The sequence below is a fragment of the Silene latifolia genome, chromosome 2 (genome assembly GCF_048544455.1).
Source record: "Silene latifolia isolate original U9 population chromosome 2, ASM4854445v1, whole genome shotgun sequence".
NCBI classification, from domain to species: domain Eukaryota; kingdom Viridiplantae; phylum Streptophyta; class Magnoliopsida; order Caryophyllales; family Caryophyllaceae; genus Silene; species Silene latifolia.
Window position 1 is genome coordinate 103,199,299 of NC_133527.1, and position 22,485 is coordinate 103,221,783.

A 22,485-nucleotide genomic window follows, 5' to 3' on the forward strand; every position below is an offset into this window, starting at 1 on the left:
TAGTTTGTGATATAAGAAGAATAAAAAATAAATATAAAAATTAAAAAGGAAATATAAAAAAAATAAAAAAATTGATGAAAAATCAAATAAAACAGATCAAAAAATGAAGTCTCCAATCCTTCTGCCATTAATCATTATCTTTGTGTCTGTAATCCGCAGCTCTTTTCGTTGTTCAATCCTGAAACGAATAAAGGCTATCAAAAATTAAAGGTTACAAATTTTATTAGATACAACAATATTATTCCTTATTCAAATACCATACAACAAATTATTCCTAAGGCTGACGAGGAGGGCAATTCACCTGTAAGTCGACTAGATAGCAGTAATATGCCATTCAACAGTGATGTCAATAACAATTCAAAATCTCTGTGAGCCTTGCTAATATTTTCATTTGTGAATAAGCTGCTTGTACCAAGTGAAATTGTCAAAGGCAAGTTCTAGACTTGGATAACTAGAGAGTAAGGGTTATGTGCTATACCAATAGGACTATCCATATTCTCTAATAACGAATGCACCAAAATTAATAGCGTACCTGTTCGATGGAATCATACTCTCCCAGGACAATTCCGACTATTGTGGAATCCTAATTCTCCACAAGCATTACATTTTCTGGGTCTTTGTTGTGTTCTTACATAGCCTTTTCCTTTTGGGACATCATTCGTTTTCCAGACCCTTTTGTCTTTGACTGAATAGGAGGTAAGACAACCACTTCTGCTGGTATTTTTGTTCCTAAAAGCATCTCAAGCTCCCTATTCTTATTTCTCAGTCTATCACCCGTGTTACTACTACTGCTACATTCAGACGTACTGTTTTGTGCGTTTATCTTGTCTTTGAAACCTTTCAGAATGCCCAATAATTCATCCACATACTCAGGCTTCTGTTCAGCGAGTGTCACACATGAAAACACCTCGGACCATAGGGTACCAATTTTGTGTCGTCTAACATCTAATGCGTTACAATCTTCAATTAAAGTGTGTGGCACATTATTACAAATCGGCTGACATGTTGCCAATTTGCTCCACCTACTTAACAGATACTGATCTGGTACATTGTCGATGCCTTGTTCTTTCAACACATAAAGCGCATGACGGCACAAAATTCCATGTCTCTCGAACTTTTTGCAGGAGCAGTTCAATTTCTGTGGGTTAATATCCGTATACTACCCCTTAAATTGCAGGACTATAACGTAAAATTTACATGCAATTTATGGTCATAAAACGATAAAACAAAACATAGAAACGATAAGGAATTAGAATCAACCTCGGGTCCTTATAGTGCGGCGTAAAGACAGAAATCAAGCAAGATTCCCTCCTAATTGTTGCACCCAAGACTTTGTCCGAGATATGCCCTTGTGCTAGAACAGTGTTCTCCGATTGCCTTGCAATATAGGGAGAACTGTTGTGAGTTTTGTCGAGATGAGAGATCTCAGGTTTCAGAGAAAAGCTTGATCTCCAAAACCCTAGTTTTGTTGTATATGAAATTGTCTAGGTTACAAAAGAGAGGGATGCTCTCTTTTGTTAGCTCGGCCAGCCGTGGGTTTTTAGGGGGAAGTGGGCTTTCCACTTTCTCCTAATATTTTAACCTGTGGTCCGATCAATTCCGCTAAAATGTATATGACGGGTTTGATTATAAATCATATCGGTTATCGGAAATTAAGGCATCGGCTAATAATACGGGTTAGCTGAATTATTAATTCGTGTCCGACAAAAACAGTATTGTATAATTATTTTAATATACATTTAATTAAATATAAATCACGTATATTTAATTTCACGAATTAACTGGTTAATTCGCCTTAGCCCATGATATTTAATCCGTATTAAATATAATATCTCAACATCACGTATTTGACTAATTATTAGTCAAATAACTCGGACTAACTGGTTAGTCAATTTTTGGCATCTATATGACAGTATTTTCATACCGTCACATCTCTCGAACGTATCCTATAGGTGTGACTTTTAGGGACCAGTTGATCACCGCCATCTGTATGACAATAACGTCAAACTTATCTAGCAAGCCAACCGTTATTGATAAACGTGGATCAACTGATAATAATACCAAAGTATGCCCTTTGATCCTTTTAGAGGTTTACAAGTCCTTGCACTAACTGTTAAGGACACCAACCCCAACAAGCTCCCACTTGTCCGTACAAGTGTATGTGCAATGACGTTATCCGCACTAACTGGAGGACACAAGCTCCAACAAACTCCCACTTGTCCGAACAAGTGTAGGTGCGATAACCGATTCTCATATTCATTTAAAATCTCTCCCACTCAATGTAAAACAATTTGCAGATCTGGATCCACAAAGGTCGTATTTTACAATCGATCTGTATCTAGAGTGGTTTCCCCGACTAGAGAGTAACTTAACCGATAAAACGAATCCGTATCCGAGCATGGCCATGCATTTCGATTCTGACTCCTCGAGTGGCCCCGAGAAATATCGAGTACCTGATAAAGGCTGAATATTTCCTTCAACTCGACTCCTTCCGATCTAAGCAAAGCATGAAATGACCCAGAAAAAAATCTACTTGGCCCCCTGTTACGGATGACCGTGAGAAAGAAACCAAAGTCACCCAAAATCTGCCGTAGTCTCAAGAGACAATCGATAGTCAAAGAATCGACTCTTAGGATCACCATGGAAGTCCTATCCACGACCGGGCAACGAATGTTATAAAACATTTAGGACTCCACGTCGATGTCACATAGGTGTCCTACGAAATATCCGTATAAATCGCCTCGTGATTGGTCGACCAACTTTGTTGACTTATGGCTCGTTGAACCCACCATCAACCAACGTCACGAATAATTGCCGAGTTATCGGCTCATTTGGGCAATTAAGGACTAACAAGATATGATGTTTGTTCAATTCACTTTGTGGTGTTCAAAATTGTCGTACAATTCCACATGAAAAACAAAATATATATATAAAATATCAAAACGATGATGTCGTATAGAGTACAAAGGAGAATGAATCTGATCCATAAAAGAGTACTACAACTCAGGAACACGTTTGATTCCCATGGAATTTACGTGCCCTTCATGCTTATCTTGTCGTAATGCTTTAGTGAGAGGATCCGCTATGTTATCATCTGTAGCAATCTTTTCTATCACTACTATCTTTTGCTCCACGTAATCCCGGATTAGATGAGCTTTCCGTTGTACATGTCTAGACTTGTTGCTAGACTTTGGCTCCTTAGCTTGGAAGATGGCACCACTATTGTCACAATAGATGGTGATCGGGTCATTCGAACTAGGCACTACAGAGAGCCCATGTAAGAATTGACGCATCCATATCGCTTCCTTTGTTGCTTCGAGACGCGGCATAGTACTCGGACTCGATCGTAGAATCTGTAACGTTTTGTTTCGAACTCTTCCACCGTGATCATGCAGCGCCATTAAGAGTAAAAACGAATCCAGACCGAGATTTCGAGTCATCTCGATCCGTTTGGAAGCTAGCATCTCACAGAATCGGTTGCGCATAGCTTTTGATCGCCTCCATAAGTCAATGCCCAATCTTTAGTCCTCCGGAGGTACTTAAGAATGTTCTTGACAGCCAACCAATGTGGTTCACCTGGTTCTTTGTTGGAATCGACTTGTCATACTCAATGCATATGCCACGTCCGGACGTGTGCATATCATGGCATACATGATTGATCCTATTGCCGAAGCATAAGGAATCCGTGTCATGCGCTCTTTCTCTTCCGGTGTCTCTGGTGCCTGAGACTTGCTCAAATGCACCCCTGGGGACATAGGAAGGAACCCCTTCTTGGAGTTAGTCATACTGAATCTCTCTAGGACTTTGTCTATGTAAGACTCCTGACTGAGAGATAACATCCGTCGTGATCTATCTCGATAGATACGGATGCCTAGAATTCTTTGTGCCTCTCCCAGATCTTTCATCTGGAAATGGTTTTTCAACCATACTTTCACCGAAGTTAAGAGAGGTATGTCATTCCCAATCAGGAGTATGTCGTCAACATACAATATTAGGAAGACAATCTTGCTCCCACTCGACTTGATATATAGACATGGTTCCTCGACCGATCGAGTGAATCCATTGTCTTTTATCACTTGGTCGAAGCGATGATTCCAACTCCTTGATGCTTGCTTAAGTCCATAAATGGAACGCTTAAGCTTGCACACTTTCTTAGGATTTTTAGGATCGATGAAACCTTCGGGTTGTACCATGTACAACTCTTCCTCCAAAAAGCCGTTTAAGAAGGCGGTTTTCACGTCCATTTGCCAAATTTCATAGTCATGAAAAGCGGCGATCGCTAAGATAATCCGAATGGAACGCAAAGATAACTACGGGTGCAAAAATCTCATCGTAGTGCAAACCTGGCACTTGGGTGAAACCTTTTGCAACTAGTCGTGCTTTATAGATATCTTGTTGACCTTCCACGAAATGCTTTATCTTGTAAAGCCATTTGCATTGAAGGGGACGAACCTTAGCAGGTAAGTCAACAAGATCCCACACGTTGTTCTCATACATGGAGTCCATCTCGGATTGCATGGCCTCAAGCCATAGCTTTGAGTCAGAACTCGTCATGGCACCTTTATAGGTTGCGGGTTCACTACTCGTTAAGAGTAGAACGTCATCTATGTCATGTTCCTCGACCATACCGATGTATCTGTCCGGAGGAATAGAGACTCTTCCCGACCTCCTAGGTTCCTCAGGAATATTCACCGCAGCCGGGATTGTAGGAATTGGTTCCTCCAATAATTGCTCGGTGTTTGGTTCTGGAATCTCCGACAGGTCGAAGGTTCTATCACTCTTTGCATTCTCGAGAAATTCCTTCTCTAAGAATGTCGCACTAGCCGCAACAAAAACGCGTTGTTCGGTTGGCGAATAAAAGTAATGACCACGTGATCCTTTAGGATAACCTATAAAGTATGTCTTGACCGATCGCGGGCCGAGCTTATCCTCGTGTCTCCACTTGACATAAGCCTCGCAGCCCCAAACCCGTATAAAGGACAAGTTAGGGACCGTTCCCTTCCATAGTTCATATGGAGTCTTGTCAACATGACTTTAGACGGACTTGGTTAAGTATTAGAGCGGCTGACAAAAGAGCATAACCCCATAATGAATCGGGTAAAACCGTGTGACTCATCATGGATCGAACCATATCAAGTAGTGTTCGATTTCTCCGTTCGGACACACCGTTCAACCGAGGTGTTCCGGTGGAGTTAACTCGTAGGGCAATCCCACGGTCCTTCGGTGTTGATCAAACTCGTGAGAAAGATACTCGCCACCACGATCCGAACGCAGTGTTTTAATCTTTCTACCTAATAGGTTCTGCACCCTATTTTGGTATTCCTTGAATTTCTCAAAGGATTCACTTTTGTGCTTCATTAAGTAGACATAGCCATATCTACTCAAATCGTCCGTGAAAGTGATGAAATACCTATAGCCTTCTCGTGCGGTGATTGACATAGGACCACATACATCCGTGTGTATGAGCCCTAATAGGTCGGCAGCGCGCATTCCAACACCTTTGAAGGAAATCCGAGTCATCTTACCGATGAGACATGATTCACACGTGCCAAATGATTGAAAATCAAAGGCCGAGATAGCTCCATGTTTGATGAGCTGTTTTACGCGTTTCTCATTAATGTGTCCCATACGGCAGTGCCATAGATACGTTTGATCTTTGTCACCAACCTTTAACTTTTTATTCATTACGTGTAATATTTCATTGGTCTGATCTAAAACATAAATTCCATTCATGGAAACTGCCTTGCCGTAAATCATATCGTGTAATGAGAAAATGCAAGCATTGTTTTCTATTACAAATGAAAAACCAAGTTTATCAAGCGCAGAAACAGAAATAATGTTTTTAGAAAGACTGGGTACATAATAGCAATCATATAATGATAACTCAAATCCGCTAGGAAGCTGGATCACATATGTCCCCTTGGAGATGGCAAACTACTCTTGCTCCATTCCCAACACGCAGTCCACCTCACCCTTTACGAGGGGTTCGATGTTTCGGAGCCCCCGCACATGATTACACAGATGAGAACCACAACCAATATCAAGTACCCAAGTTCCGTAACTTGCGTGGTTAATCTCAATCATATGAATAAAAGTAGAAGAGAGAGAAGACATACCAACAAAGTTTAACACGACCGCCTTTAAGTCCTCATGATAAACAGGACATGTGCGTCTCCAATGCCCAGTCTTGTGGCAATGATGGCATTCCATGTTATCACTCTTGCTCTTTGTCATGCCTGATGAGTTACTCGCCTCACCAGGACCACTCTTCCCTGAACCCGACTTCTTGAACTTCGCCTTACCTACTGTTAGGTTTGCCGGAGCTTTGCCCTTACCCTTTCCTTTATTTGACACAACGAGAACATCCTGTTTCGAGCTCCCACTGCACTTCATGTCCTTCTCGGTCTGTACGAGAAGGGAGTGCAGTTCATGGGGAGTTTTCTTCAAATCATTCATATAGTAATTCGCTCTGAATTGCGAATAACCATCGTGGAGTGAATGAAGAATACGGTCGATAACAATATTCTCGCTGATGTTACAGTTAAAGGTCTCCAGTTTCTCGACATTCTCAATCATGCTGAGAATGTGTGGGCTAACCGGTTGGCCCTTCTGGAGTCTCGCATCAAAGAAGCGAGTGGTATGCTCATAGGTCACGATTCTCGGTGCTTTCGAGAATTCCTTGGTGAGCGTGGTGAAAATCTTGTTTGCACCTTGGGCTATGAAGCGTTTCTGCAAATTGGGTTCCATTGCAAAAATGAGCACGTTTTTAATCGCACCCGCTTCCATGACGAAATCGTTATAAGTAGCGATCTCGTTAGCTCCCGCCGTGGGAACTGGGTGTGGCGGCATGGGCTCAAGTAGATATTTGAGCTTTCCGTCGGCAGCGGCAAGATTCCGTAATCTTTGCCGCCTCCCGATCCGCGGTTGGATCCATCATTCTTCGATCGAGTAGACCGATTCATCCGATTCATGAAGATCCTAAGCCCGGACTCACGGTCCAATGTGGCACTTGGCATTGGGTTATCACTTGAACCAGCCATTTGATGTTTAGCGATTTAAAACGTGATCTACACTCGAAAAAGAAAGAAAAACAAAACGAAATAAGCAACTCATCGAGGTGATTTAAGTCTATTTTAAAATTCATTTTAAACATGTAGACTCTCGCACTTGCATAATTGATCTCCCTCAAGAATGATACAAGTGATCCCAAGACTCAATTTCCGTAAATTGATAAGCCAACTGTTTAGCTAATTCTTCCTTAAGAACTCTTGGTCGATAGATTTCCGTAAATCCTATCTATAGTCCACCATGATCACAGGGATCGTTTAGTGACCATAGTGTTGAGATAAAATAGGTCAATCGGTTCCAACTTACCCGACGTAGAAGGGGTCATAGTATGCCTACCGACGAAGAAGGGACTCATTGGAGTTTGACCTATAAAGACCGTTCTCAATTTTGGTTTATACGAGGAAGATCCCATCAACTAAATTATAATTCATTTTTAAGTGAACGAATAACTAGCGTCTGTCGTGAATGAATTAATTTAGATGATGGCTTAAAACGTGTGACATGAGAATGTCAATGAAAACTAACTCGTGACCTCTATATGTGTCAGTTTTCATGCAATAAATTAGGTGGTTTGGTTTTTAGGCGGAATATGATGCATATTATCGTTGCGAAAAATAAATAAATGAATGCAAAAACGTAAATAAAAAAGTCCTAGTGTGGCCTATCCTAGTAAAAGAACATAATACAACTTTGGAATCCACCGTTGGACCCGAAAAGCTTGTCTTGATGTTCCATCTTGATCCAAGTAGCGGGAGTGAGCATCTGGTCTCCATCTTTGGTCTTCTCAAAAATTACAATTAAAATTACAAAATATAAACCTATTTACATTCTAATTAAAACTGTAATTACAAGCGAAAAAACCAAAACGGAGATACAAGATCTCAAAATACAACCAAGACCGTGTTCCATCATTACGGTAACACGTTCTACTAAGGCCACACTAAGTTACAATCGCTTGTAAAAATAAATACGTAATTAAAATGGCATTCACGGCATTCATAAATTAACGATAAATAAAAATGCATCAACTAAAACAAATTCATTCGTGACATAATTCTGTAATTATGTTAAATTTATCCAAACCACCTTTTAATGATTAAAATTCGTGTGATAAAACCGCTTCTATCATTTAATTTTAATCTATTATAATCCGTCATTTTAAAGACACTTTAAAACAACTATATGGTACGTGAGTGAACCGATTCACTATTAAGCGAGTGTACTATATCCGGATAAAGTACATATTTAAGCCAAAAGAAAATTTAAATCAAAAGAAACAAATTTTCAAAGCTGTTAAAGACGAAATCCCTCGATCCAGGGACATAAGTGCTCGATCGAGGGACAGGGGAGCTCGATCGACTGAACTGCAAGTTGATCGAGAGGAATGCTAATCAGGAGGTGCTCGATCGACTAAACTGATGGTCGATCGAGTACCTATATCAGCAACACTACTCGATCGAGTACGAGGACAACTCGATCGAGCAGAGGGGTTTTGAAAAGGGGTCGATCGAGTACAACAGGGACTCGATCGAGAAAAGGTTTTAGACACAGGGTCGATCGAGTACATCAGGGACTCGATCGAACAAAACAAGCAGAAAAAACCACTCGATCGATTGAAACTTTATTCGATCAAGTACAAAAATTTCTGAAAAATCCCAAACCCTCGTGAAAACTGATTTTCGAGGAAAAATCAATTAAAATTTTGATCAAAACGCATCAAAACAAATTTGATAATTGATAAAACATGACATATTGTTATAATCTCTGTATAAAACAACAATATGCATAAAACCAAATCGAGAAAGATGATAAAACCGTGTAATACATGACACGGTTTCAACAAAACAAAACGAAAAAGATGAAATTGCCGTGTAATACATGACACGGTTTCAAGCAAATTCTGCCGTGTATACTGGGCACGGGTTTTTAAGCACAAAAACATCGAGAGCAACCGTGTAAACAAGACACGGTTCCCAAAGCAACCATAAAAAAACGCAGCAAATTTAAAAAAAAAATCTGCCGAGTGAAAAATAGGCTGCCGAGACAAATTTTTAGCCAAAACAAAATCGCTTCAAGATCGTTTTATGAAAAACACATGAAAAAATTCACGTGGCCTCTCTCTGATACCACTTGTGGGTTAATATCCGTATACTACCCCTTAAATTGCAGGACTATAACGTAAAATTTACATGCAATTTATGGTCATAAAACGATAAAACAAAACATAGAAACGATAAGGAATTAGAATCAACCTCGGGTCCTTATAGTGCGGCGTAAAGACAGAAATCAAGCAAGATTCCCTCCTAATTGTTGCACCCAAGACTTTGTCCGAGATATGCCCTTGTGCTAGAACAGTGTTCTCCGATTGCCTTGCAATATAGGGAGAACTGTTGTGAGTTTTGTCGAGATGAGAGATCTCAGGTTTCAGAGAAAAGCTTGATCTCCAAAACCCTAGTTTTGTTGTATATGAAATTGTCTAGGTTACAAAAGAGAGGGATGCTCTCTTTTGTTAGCTCGGCCAGCCGTGGGTTTTTAGGGGGAAGTGGGCTTTCCACTTTCTCCTAATATTTTAACCTGTGGTCCGATCAATTCCGCTAAAATGTATATGACGGGTTTGATTATAAACTGTTATCGGTTATCGGAAATTAAGGCATCGGCTAATAATACGGGTTAGCTGAATTATTAATTCGTGTCCGACAAAAACAGTATTGTATAATTATTTTAATATACATTTAATTAAATATAAATCACGTATATTTAATTTCACGAATTAACTGGTTAATTCGCCTTAGCCCATGATATTTAATCCGTATTAAATATAATATCTCAACATCACGTATTTGACTAATTATTAGTCAAATAACTCGGACTAACTGGTTAGTCAATTTTTGGCATCTATATGACAGTATTTTCATACCGTCACATCTCTCGAACGTATCCTATAGGTGTGACTTTTAGGGACCAGTTGATCACCGCCATCTGTATGACAATAACGTCAAACTTATCTAGCAAGCCAACCGTTATTGATAAACGTGGATCAACTGATAATAATACCAAAGTATGCCCTTTGATCCTTTTAGAGGTTTACAAGTCCTTGCACTAACTGTTAAGGACACCAACCCCAACAATTTCATCTTGTCAGAAGTAAAGTTAACATAGTAAACCTTATCTTTTTCACGATCATAATGGGAATGTTGTCACTGGTAGTACTCTCTACAATTTTAACACCACAGGTGAAACAGGCAGCTTTCCATTCATTTTTGAATTCAAAAAACATCACTGGAGTGTAGAACTCAGAAGCGTGCTTTTCTAAAGAGTGAGGTGTTTCTAGATCAGGGAAGGAGTTTTTTGACTCGGCTATTAATTTGGACTGTTTCCATCGTTGAGCGTCCATATCGCTTTCAAACCTCATAAGAAACTCAACCAATGTTAAGTTTGGGTTCATGAAATTTCCGAAAAAGCTATTCTCGGACTCAGATCTGGACGTGGTTCTCATTAGTCCACCCCTAAATAAATCCCTGAAATATGCTGGGATCCAAGAAGCCCTTTTGTCAAACATCGTATCTAACCATTCATTGCCGGACAGCCCGTCTGAGGATACAACTGAGCACCACCGTTCCTCAAACTCAGACGGTTCGATGTCTTCTGCCCAAACACAGGAGTACAACTCTTTTATGAAGTTAGTATCTCTATAGAGTGTAGATCCGATCTTGTCAGGCAGTTTTTTCATGATATACCACATGCAATATCTGTGCTGATTTTGTCCCCGAACACTGTTTTAACTCCTGCTTTTATGCCTCTATCTTGGTCAGTAATTATGCACACAGGATACTTATTGATCATTGCGCTCAGAAAATTCCGAAACAACCATACGAAATCTTCATCAGTCTCTTTTCTTATAAGTCCCGCTCCAAATGTCACACATTTCTTCTGATGGTCAACTCCCGTGAAAGGTGTAAATATCATTTTATATGTGTTCATATTAAATGTCGTGTCAAAAGATGTCATATCACCGAAGAGACTGTAATTCTTTATAGCTATAGGGTCAAACCAACAAACCCTAGATAGTCGTCCACGATCATCAACATCAAAATCAAAGTAGTAAGAACTACACATGGCTTTCTTGTGCATGAAATTCTCAATCATCATTTGAGCATCGTACCCTTTAATAAAAATTTTCACATCCCTCCAAAATTTTTTGAAATCCTCGAGTGATGCCCCTATATTTTGATATCCTTTCACGTACTCTTTAAACATCCTAAAGCTTTGCACAGGCCCCTTATTTACTTTAGAATTTTCAACAATCATAGTTTTATGTATAAGGGTTAATTCTTGTGACTCAGTCAAATGCACCACTGTGTTTGGAGTTGAGAGAAGGTGGGTGTGACCTTCATGAAAGTCAGCAATCACATATTGTCCTTTTTCATTTCTCCGAAGAAAAATCTTTGCACTACATGAAATTCTAGTCCTCAGTCTCTTTTTTACCTTCCCTCTAGGTTTACTTTCACTAGCCTTACTACACTCACAATATTTAGTCATCACAACCCCATCTATGTTTCGTTATGTCGACTTCCTCATTTTAAATCCAGAATTAGCAGCATAAGTCTTATAGAATTCTAGCCCATCCTCTAGTTTATCAAAAACCATACCCAAAACAGGTTTCAATTCTGGCGCACATACAGGTATTCTTTTCTTAGAGGTTTTCTCGATGATTGGTGAGCCTGTATGCACGCTATATAGTAGAATAATATGGGTATAAGCAGAGAGTTCAAATAACTGATATGCAACAAATATAATTTCAGGTACACTAATTACTTCAGAAGCACAAAATCATTTAGAAAACAAAAAACCACAGAACTTAACACAGAAATTTGTGCCAGGTCGCTGACATATCGTATTTTTATAACTGACTACTTAATGTAGACGTCCATCAGGCTGGTAATTCTAGATACGCTGCTGAAAAACACAACCGCATCAATTATACTAATGGATACGCTAATCATATATGCAACACCGTCTAACTATACATTGGTTAAATAAGGGTTGTTTCGTTATCCTACCAGGTACGCTTTTCATATAAGACAGTTGCATCAATTATACTATTATACTTGATATTGAACTACACAGAATACTCTAGGATATCCATTAGTTTAACCAACTCTCAAACAATTTGCAGCCCACATACACTAACCAGACTGGTAAGACAACTGTTCTTATCCTTCAGACTCATCGATTTATAATACCAAACAGGCTAAAGAAACATGATCAGCAAGCGTAATAATCTGTCTTCCTATGCTTAAATTAGTATGAATACGCATCGAATATATCAATAGATACATCAATCAGACGATTTTAATGAAACAATTTATAAAAAAGGTTATATCAATTGATTTGCATATGTACATACCTAGATGAGATGATGATTGTGCGATATCATTGCTAATAGCTGGAACAATCGCATCAGTATGTTCCCCCAATTCGCTAGAACCCTCATCCATAATTTTCTACTATTAGAATAATACTGGAACGCCAGTCGAAATCACAAATCGTGTGTGCATGCATCAATCACACAAAATCAATGAGAAAAATATCATAATCGTACATCCATTAGATGATCAACGCCATTGATTATGATCAATTTCGTCAATTTTGGCCGCTGTAGTTTGATGATTTTCGCGGAATTTTCGTTGTTTTTCGCGGAATTCTTTTTTTTTTTTGATTTGGGGGAAAAAATTTGGAAGTAGAGAGAGAAAAAGATGTTTTTGATTTTTTTGTCAAGTTAATCACGTAGGTGAGCCCGTGTTATTTTTTGTTTACAATCCTATTATTGTAGGTCGTTCTCACCGTTTACACCGAATGGTTGTTCTCACCGGATCCCACCTCTCTCTCTCTCTCTCTCTCTCTCTCTCTCTCTCTATATATATATATATATATATATATATATATATATATATATATATATATATATATATATAGAGAGAGAGAGAGAGAGATAAAGAGTAGAGATCATGTAAGTTCACATATATATATATATTAAGTCCATAAGTCTTATAGAGAGCCATTGGATGGAGGGAAATGAAGGGATAAGATGAACTCACCCAAAGGTGATTAAAAGCCTAATAAACACTACTCACTAATCCACCTCATTAATCACTAATTTACTATATATTTGTTTTCCACTCACCCATTTCTCTCTCATCTCACACATTTCACCCATCTCCTCTCTCAAACCCCAAAAAAAAACACAAAAAAACCAAATAAATAAAAAACCCAAAAAAACCAAATAAATAAAAAAAAACCCAAAAAATCCAAATAAATCAAAAACCCAAAAAATCCAAATAAATCAAAAAACCCAAAAAAATAAAAAATCCAATTATATCAAAATCTCTCTTCCTCATACACCACTACCTCACCCAACACCACCCACCCACCGCCCACCGTCTCACCACCACGATCTCGTTTCACACTCAGGTTAACGTTTTTTTTTCCTCCAGATCTTGTGTTAAATTTGTTGTTTGAAGTTGTTTTATTTCTATTTGTTAATATTAATCTTAGATATATTAAAGTTATTATAATTCATATTTTGACATTTCAAATATCGTCTTGTTTTTTATTTTTTTAAATCTCATCTCGTTAAAATTCGTCTTGTTATATAAATTTTTCAGTTTTTGCATTTAAATTTCAGTGTATATTTATTTATTTTTTCAAATTTCAATGTTTGACTTTAACATCTTCTTTTATAAATTATTGAAAATCTCGTCTTGTTAAATTTCGTATTGTTATATAAAATTTTCAGATTTAGTATTAAAACTTCAATGTGTATAACTTCAACGACATTATGTATAACTTCAATCCACATTATGTATAACTTCACTGGCATTACGTATAACTTCAATCCCCATTATGTACAACTTCAATGACATTGTGTGCAACTTCAGTGACATTATGTGCAACTTCAGTTGGCATTAGTGACAATGTGACATTAACTTCAATCTCATCTTGTTATTGTGTTGGTTTCAAATCTGAATTTATATTTGGACTAAAGTTATACAATTTTGGACTAAAGTTACATGATTTTGGACTAAAGTTACACAATTTTAGACTAAAGTTATACAAAAAAGGACTAAAGTTACACTATTATGGACTAAAGTTACACTATCAATGAACTAAAGTTACACACACAAAAAACTAGAGGTACATAAACTCAAGTTATTGTGTTGGTTTCAAATCTGAATTTATATTTGGACTAAAGTTATACAATTTTGGACTAAAGTTACACGATTTTGGACTAAAGTTACACAATTTTGTACGAAAGTTATACAAAAAAGGACTAAAGGTACACTATTATACACTAAAGTTATAATATTAAGGACTAAAGTTACACTCTTAAAGCACTAGACTTACATGATTTTGAATATATATAAATTTAATTTGTATAATTTTAAGTCAATGTTGTGTAACTTTAGTCCATATTTGTATAACTTTAGTTCAAATTTGTATAACTTTTGTAATTTACAGGTAAAACTTTATTTCTTGAGAGTGAATTTATTAAATTTTAAACAAGTTTATATAAATTGTCGTACTGTAACTTTAATCCTTATTTGTATAACTTTAGTCCAAAATTGTGTAACTTTAGTCCAAAATTATGCAACTTTAGACTCCGTTTGGCATGACACTTCAGGTAGCTTATTTGACCAAAATTTCAGCTACCTAATTTTTTTGCAAGTGTTTGGCAAGTAGCTTATTTGGTCAAATAAGGTACCTGAAATGAAATGCTACCTCAGGTAGCATTTGAGAAATCAGGTACCTGAAATGACTTATTTCCATTTTTCACCCCTTTATTCTATAATATTAAATAATTTTCATATCCTTTTACGTCATTTCACCAAAATCAGCTACCCTTTCAGCTAGTTTGCCAAACACAATTTATATAATCAGTTACCCTATCAGCTCCTAATTTTCAGCTACCTTATCAGTTACCTTTTCAGGTTTCAGTTAGCTTTTCAGTTTTCTGCTACCTTTTCAGGTAGTTTTGCCAAACAGAGCCTTAGTCCAAAATTGTGTAACTTTAGTCCTTTTTTGTATAACTTTAGTCCAAATTTGTGTAACTTTAGTCCAAAATCATGTCACTTTAGTCCAAATTTAAATTCAGATTTGAAATCAACGCAATAACAAGACGAGATTAAAGTTGCACTTATAGCCATTGAAATTGCAAATAATACCACTGAAGTTGCACATAATGAGCATTGAAGTTGCGCATAATGAGCATTGAAGTTACACAAAATGTGTAATAAAGTTTCAATAATGGCCATTGAAGTTAGACAGATTGAAGTTTGAATGGTGTAACTTTAATGTTTATCTAACTTTAAAATAAACAAAAAACTAACCAACACAATAACAAGACGATATTTGAAAAAAATTCTTCAACACTGAAAATTGCAAAAATTAGAATTAATATATCCAAATTCACATTGTATAACTCCAATATTTGTGTAACTTCAATTTATACAATGTATAACTTTAAATGTTAATAGTATAACTTTATTTTGATTATTCTATAACTTTAGCACAAAATATGGAAATTTAGAAAAAACGGAAATAAAAAAACGGAAATACTAAAAACTAATTCTAGATCTGAAAGTATTGTAACACTTCAAATTGTAAGAAAAAAAACAACAATAATATTGCAAAAAAAAAAACGATTACAATCCGAAAAAACCAACAATACTAACTTTAAACCAGCAATTCTAGATTTGAAAAAAGAACATAATCTTAAAAAAAAAATATGTAACACTAAAAAAATAACATTACCAACAATAAAAAAATGGAACTTTAAAAAACGTAATTTCTAAACAAAAATTAATCAATAAGTCAGAAAAGTAGATTCCATTTTATTTATTATGTTGAATTTATGTAAATTTAATATTTTAATACAAAGTATATGTAACTTTAATTTTACAATGGTGTAACTTTAGGCGTAAATAGAATAACTATAGTCATAAATAGTATAACTTTAGTCGTAAATTGTATAACTTTAGTCTCATAGCCTAAAAATGTCATTGAAGGACCAAATTTTGTAGATCTTAGATAATGTTTAAAATTTACTAAATCTATTCAGTTGAACATTAGATCTGAAAATACATATAACAAGACATATTTAAACAATACGAGATTAAAAAATTGAACCAATAAAATAAATCTTAAAAACAAAACCAATAAAATAAATCTGAAAAATAAAAAAACCGTAATTTCTCAACAAAATCAACAAAACGTAAAGTAAATCTGAAAAAAAAAAACGAACACCAACAGCAACAACATCTACATCACCAACCATCATCACTTAATTTAACAATAACAAAAAAAATAACAAATAACAATAACAACAACAAAAATCAAAAATCAAAACATAACACAAATCATACTACAATAACAATAATAAATAAGATTTGGAAAAAAAAAGAGATGTAAGTATAAGAAAAAGGGGCGGTGGTGGAGTAGAAGAGGGAGGCCGCCTGGTGGAGGAGAGGAGGTTGTGCAGTGGTGGTGTTATTGTTGTTGTCATGGGGCGGCAGGAGGCGGTGGTGGCAATGGTGGTGTTGGTGTTAGATCTGGGCAGGGGGGAGGTGAAGGAGAGGAGGTTGTGCAGTGGTGGTGTTATAATATTCTTTTCTCTTCAGGAATTTTTGTCCACAGTAAAGGCAACCCCTCTAATAGAGGTGGTAGAGGTCGTGGTAACTCTTCATATAGAGGAGGAAGGAGTTCTGGTTATACCATAACTCAATATGGTAATAAAAGGCTTATAGCAGCAGACTTATCTGGAGGCAGTCAAACTGAGCTCGAGGAGTTCATAAAGTGGAAGCAGCTTCAAAAAAAAAGGAAAGGATGTTCCCAGCTCTTCTTCTAACCCCTCACTTTCCTCAGCTGTTCAAAATACTGCTCAAAAAGAAGATGAAATGCTTCAAAATGAAGATGGAAGAGTAATACTCTTACTTAATGAATCTGATAAGAAATGAGAAGATAAGCCATGGATACTCTATGACAGATATCTAGGAGGACATGGTTATACCATGGAAACATACAAACCTCAGCATTTCTATGAGACAATAGTCTCTAGTAATGGCTGCTTTTTTACCCATTTTACTGGGACAAATAAGGAAATTTATAATTTCTCTAAAATAATTATTGGACAAGTAATATCCATGAACGACTAGGGAATATCTCCATTAACAGAAAAAATTGTTGTAATAAAAAGTACACCAGTTAAATATAACTATTGGGATTATATCCAGGGCTTTGATAAGGTATTTCTTTATGAAAATGATAAACGAAGTCATACTTGGTTTATCAAAATTAGTTCTGAGATTTATAATCATGATCTTCCAATATGGTTGATTAATTGGTGGCGCTTTTATGGCACAGATTATATTCTCCCATCCATTCTAAAAGAATATTTTGATAAATGGAGGATGGTAATACCGTCAGCCTAGGATAATAATATTGTTCCTGAAAATATGAGATTTTTCATAGAATTATCTATTCCTTGGATATGGAAAACCAGACCCGTAACAGGTTATAGCCAAAGTTTCTTTTTCCTCAAACGAAGATCATATTCTCGGTTTTGGGAGATGATGATAAGTGTTGGAATATGTGTCCTCCGACAATAATGCGATCACAACTGTCGATCATGATGATCACATGTTTAAGTCTCGTTTTAAGAATACATGTGGGAAGTATTTTTACAGTCAACTAGTCCACACATATCGGTAATGATTGGCTGACAAGAGTTTGACATTACTGTCGTGCGACGGTGGTGATCAGTTGATCCCCTTAGGTCATACCTAAAGGATAACACTCTTAATTGATTATTTAATTGATCGTATGACGATACGGGTGATGTGACCATAATTTGAGCACATTTAGTCCCCGAATTAGCCTTGTTCCCATGCTTTTTAGTGCATATATGGGTCATTTATTGTCTTTAGACCTTTGTTTTGCATATTCTTTGAGGTTTTGTTTCCTTGGTAGGAAAGGAGTGCAAACTTGCATTTTCATGGCAAAATGAAGCTAAATTCATTGAATTCAATGACCAAGCATCAAAGAGAAGACAAGACTAGAAGGCCTTTGTACATACTATAGTAGATGGGCAATGATGAGAAAAGATCCTTGCATCCCCGAGGAAATCCTCAAGGATTTTATGAAGAGAAAGGAAGAAAAGAAGAAAGGAAGAAGCTGTAAGACAATCCGAGCGGATTTCCAACAATCCGCCCGTCCAGCAAAGGCAATCCGAGCGTCTTCCCCAGCTGGACGCCCGTCCAGAACCACCATAATCCGCCCGTCCACCCCAAGAATCCGCTCGGCCAGAACCTCCAAAATCCGCCCGTCCCGTGCCCGGGACGCTCGGATTGTGTGTCAGCCATTTCGTCTTTTACATGTTTTATGAAGGATGCGCATATTTTTCCAAAAACCGGCAAAAAGGAGACCGGAGTCTCTCTTGAGACCGGCGATTCCTCAAGGATTTAATCGTCATTTAAGCTCTTAGTAAACCCTAATTTATGTAACTAATCCCCACTATAAATACCCCATTAGTCTAATTAGATTAGCATGTTCTTCTTAGGAATCTTTAGTGTAGTTAATATCAATCAAATCTCTCTTTAATCTTGTAATCAACATTTAATCAAGTTTTAATACAAATCTCATTTCCATAATCTCTCTTTTGTTCATCTTTCATTTTGGGTAATTGAAGATTATTTGGGTCATTATTGGGAGATTGACAACCTTCCAATCAATCATCAAGTACTTCTATTATTCTTTGCTTTATTATTGGAATCATTAGTAGGTATAATTCTCTTAATCCCTTTTTAATTATTGTTAATTATCTTCATTTATTCATCATGTTTTACTTTGTTAGTATGATTGACAACCTTGCTAGCATGTTCAACATGATAATGAGTGAGTAATTTTCTTAGCTAGGGTTAATGGGTAATTAGGGGAAACCAACATGGGGGATGATTCATGCTTAAATTAATATGTTTTCATAGTTTATTTGCTTGCTTGTAGTGATCTCAACTTATGCACATGTTATGTTTGATGAAATGCGAGCATATGAATCCTTGCATTTTTTACCCATCACCTATCTTTTCAATGAGACTTGTAAGGCATAAACCAACTCGAGTCTCATTAGACCATGCATATAGTTGAGTAGGGAAGATTAAGTCGACTTGTAGGTGTTGTACAATCTAATCGATTCGGCTCCGGGACCCAAACTTTCCTAGGATTGTAAGATATAAACCAACTCGATCCATCACAACAATAATTGCTTGCTTATAATTTGAGAATATGTTTGTATGATCAATTCCCATGAATCCCCTATGACCCCATGACACCCTAGTGCCTTTTATCAATTGTTTACATCCCTTTTTAATCATCTTGCTTGTTTACTTTCATTGCTATTTTAGTTTAGTGATCTTCTACTTCAAACCCCAAATTGTGACACCCTTGGGATCCGACCTTTACTTGCCTCTTTACTAATTGTAGAGTTGTTTGTGAAGTTATAAGTTGTGTTTTGGTCTAGGTGCTCCTAACGACAAGTACCGAAAACTAAACCTCACAAGAGATTACGACCAAAAATGGCGCCGTTGCCGGGGACGGTGTTAACTTGATTTAGATTTTCTTATATTGTTATTATTTATGTCTTTCTTTGCCTTGGGGAAGTAAAAATCTTCAAAGTTTGTTCTAATTATTTTCGAGTTGTTTGATATTTTGCATGTCTAGAAGATCACAAGGTAACTTGTTACCCTTTGATCACGAAATTGAAAGGACTTTGACAAACAATAGAAGACTTGCTAGGAAAACTTTGAGAGGTATTGGTGAGGTTGTAGATATTCAACCAAACACTATTGAGTTCATCAACCCTTTTGTAAGAGAAGGTGAGGAGAACCCAACACAAAATCCAACACAAAATCAACCCACAATGCCTAAATTTTCATCACATTCCGTACCAACCGAGGAGAACCTACCTAATGGTACTCCCACACCACAACACTTAACCGGAAACTTTATTGCCAAATCCGCATTTATCCAACTAGTCGAAAGAAGCTAATTTGGGGGGATGCCTAGTGAAGACCCTCACTCTCACATGGAGACTTTTTGTGACTATTGTGTTGCGATTTCTCAAAACGGTGTAACTCAAGACCAAATTCGATGGGTCTTATTTCCTTTTTCTCTAATTGGCACCGCGAAACAATGGTTGAAAGGCCTTAATAAGGCTACTCTCGGAATTGATTCTTGGAAGAAGTTGGCTCTAGCTTTCTACAAAAAGTTCTACCCACCGGAAAAGACTAACATGCTAAGAGCTCAAATTACGGGCTTTAAGCAAAGAGATGAAGAATCTTTGTATGAAGCTTGGGAGCGATTCAAGGGAATTTGTCGCTCATGTCCTCATCATGGACTTAGCGAGTGGTTCTTGGTACAACAATTTTGGAATGGTCTTTATGAAGACCCAAGAAACATCCTCAACATGGGATCAAATGGTATGTTCACCGAAGTTGACGACAATCAAACTTGGAACAAGATTGAGGAAATGGCGGTCCATAACTCACAATATAGTAGACCTCGCAAGGCTACTAGAGGAGGAAAGCATGAAGTGGACTCTATTACTCAATTGGGTGCTCAACTTAGTGCTCACATTGATACCATCAACTTGAAGTTTGAAAAAGCTATGGCCAGACTCGAAGAACCCTAAAAATCACCAAAGCATCATGTTAATGCCATGACGGCATCTTCATCAATCCCAAGTGGGATATGTGAGAATTGTGGAACTTTGGGATATGACCAAAATGAATGTAGGGGAACAAATGAACAAGTGAATGCTTTTCAAGCATACAAGAGTGGTACCCCTTATTCAAATTATTACAATAAAAACACCAAATTCCACCCAAATCTCTCATACAATAGCCAAAATGTTCAAAACCCTAAACCAACATACACCCCACCTCCCGTGAGAAACCAAAATCAAATACCCTTTTACAACCAAAACCAAGGTTACCAAAATCAAACTCCATACAATCAACAAAATGACCAAGGTTTTGATGTTCAAAAAGCGGTCCTCCAAATGCAAAAGAATCAACAAGAGTTTTTCATTCAAATGCAAAAGGATAGTCAAGCAAAGGAAATCACCATTAACAACATCCTAGCCCACACCAAAATGTTGGAAACCCAATTGACTCAACTAGCATCTTCAAGCTCACAAAGACAAAAGGGGCAATTACCACCTCAAAGTAATCCCCCGAGACATGAAACGGTTAGTGCCATTCACTTGAGGAGTGGTACGAGGTATGAAGCACCAAAGAAGCAAGTTGAGGATGAAGTTGTGGAAGCTAGTGACAAAGAAGAAGTTATGCAAAACTCCAAGGATGGAGAACCATCAAAAGAACAAGTTTCAAAGAAAAGTGAAGACAAGGCCAAGGAGAAGGAGCCCATTGTGATTAGACTTCCTTTTCCAAGTCGTCAAGCCAAGCCCAAATTTGATGACCAACTTGGGAAATTTATGGATATTGTGAAGAATTTGGAAGTCTTGATTCCTTTCACGGAATTAATTAATCACGTGCCGGCCTATGCAAAATACATGAAAGACATCCTTACGAAGAAGAAGTCAATCCAGAAGCTTGAAACTATCGCCTTCACTAAGGTGAGTAGTGCAATACTTCAAGGGAGTTCACCTCCAAAACTTAAAGATCCGGGAAGCTTCTCAATACCGTGTACCATTGGCGACACCACGATCAACAAAGCCTTATGTGATCTAGGGGCTAGTGTGAGTGTTATGCCGTACTCGGTGAGTAAATGGCCGATAGATCGACGAAGACACCATTAGGGATATGGGAAGATGTTCCCGTAAGAGTTGGGAAATTTTTCATCCCGGTGGACTTTGTCATTGTTGACATGGAAGAAGACTTCAATATTCCGATCATTCTAGGAAGACCTTTCTTGCACACCGCGGGTGCGGTGATAGATGTGAAGCATGGAGAGCTCACTCTAGAAGTGGGAGATGAGAGCATAACTTTTAATCTTGACAAGACCATGAGAGCTCTTTGTTTACATGAACCATGTTTTATGGTTGATCATTATAGCCGGAAGGATGATAGGAAGAAGTCGGAATTCCAATGGAAGAAGAAAGTCGATGATGCTCCATTCAAAGAGCAAGTGAATTGTAACAAAGAGAGCTTGAAAAGCTCACCAAAGTCAAGCAATGAAGAAGATGGCCTCATTGGCCAAGACAAGAAAGTGGGAGAGTTGTCTCTATCAACTCAAGAGATCTTTAGTGACCAAGTAGATGAAGTTTGTGGTCTATGGGACGATGAGTTTGAAGGGATTTTCAACCCCTATATTGGTAATTCTATCGATCAAGACCAACATGAAGGA

General features: G+C 37.3%; 2 protein-coding genes and 1 non-coding gene across 3 annotated transcripts; all 3 read right to left on the minus strand.

Annotated features, from left to right (window-relative positions):
* Positions 1–96: 96 nt before the first annotated feature.
* On the minus strand, positions 97–10,798 carry LOC141641147 (uncharacterized). The gene is made up of 3 exons (XM_074449820.1): positions 10,233–10,798; positions 633–1,022; positions 97–178 (listed from the first exon to the last, which is right to left on the minus strand). The coding sequence occupies exons 1-3, from the start codon at positions 10,796–10,798 to the stop codon at positions 97–99; spliced, it is 1,038 nt and encodes a 345-aa protein (XP_074305921.1).
* LOC141641148 (protein FAR1-RELATED SEQUENCE 5-like) lies at positions 10,795–11,607 on the minus strand. The gene has a single exon (XM_074449821.1). It carries the CDS (start codon positions 11,605–11,607, stop codon positions 10,795–10,797), a length of 813 nt encoding a protein of 270 aa, XP_074305922.1.
* An 8,803-nt stretch (positions 11,608–20,410) lies between these two features.
* LOC141645528 (small nucleolar RNA R71) lies at positions 20,411–20,517 on the minus strand. Its single transcript, XR_012545008.1, has one exon. It is a non-coding gene; the product is annotated as a small nucleolar RNA R71 (small nucleolar RNA).
* Between the last annotated feature and the right edge of the window lie 1,968 nt (positions 20,518–22,485).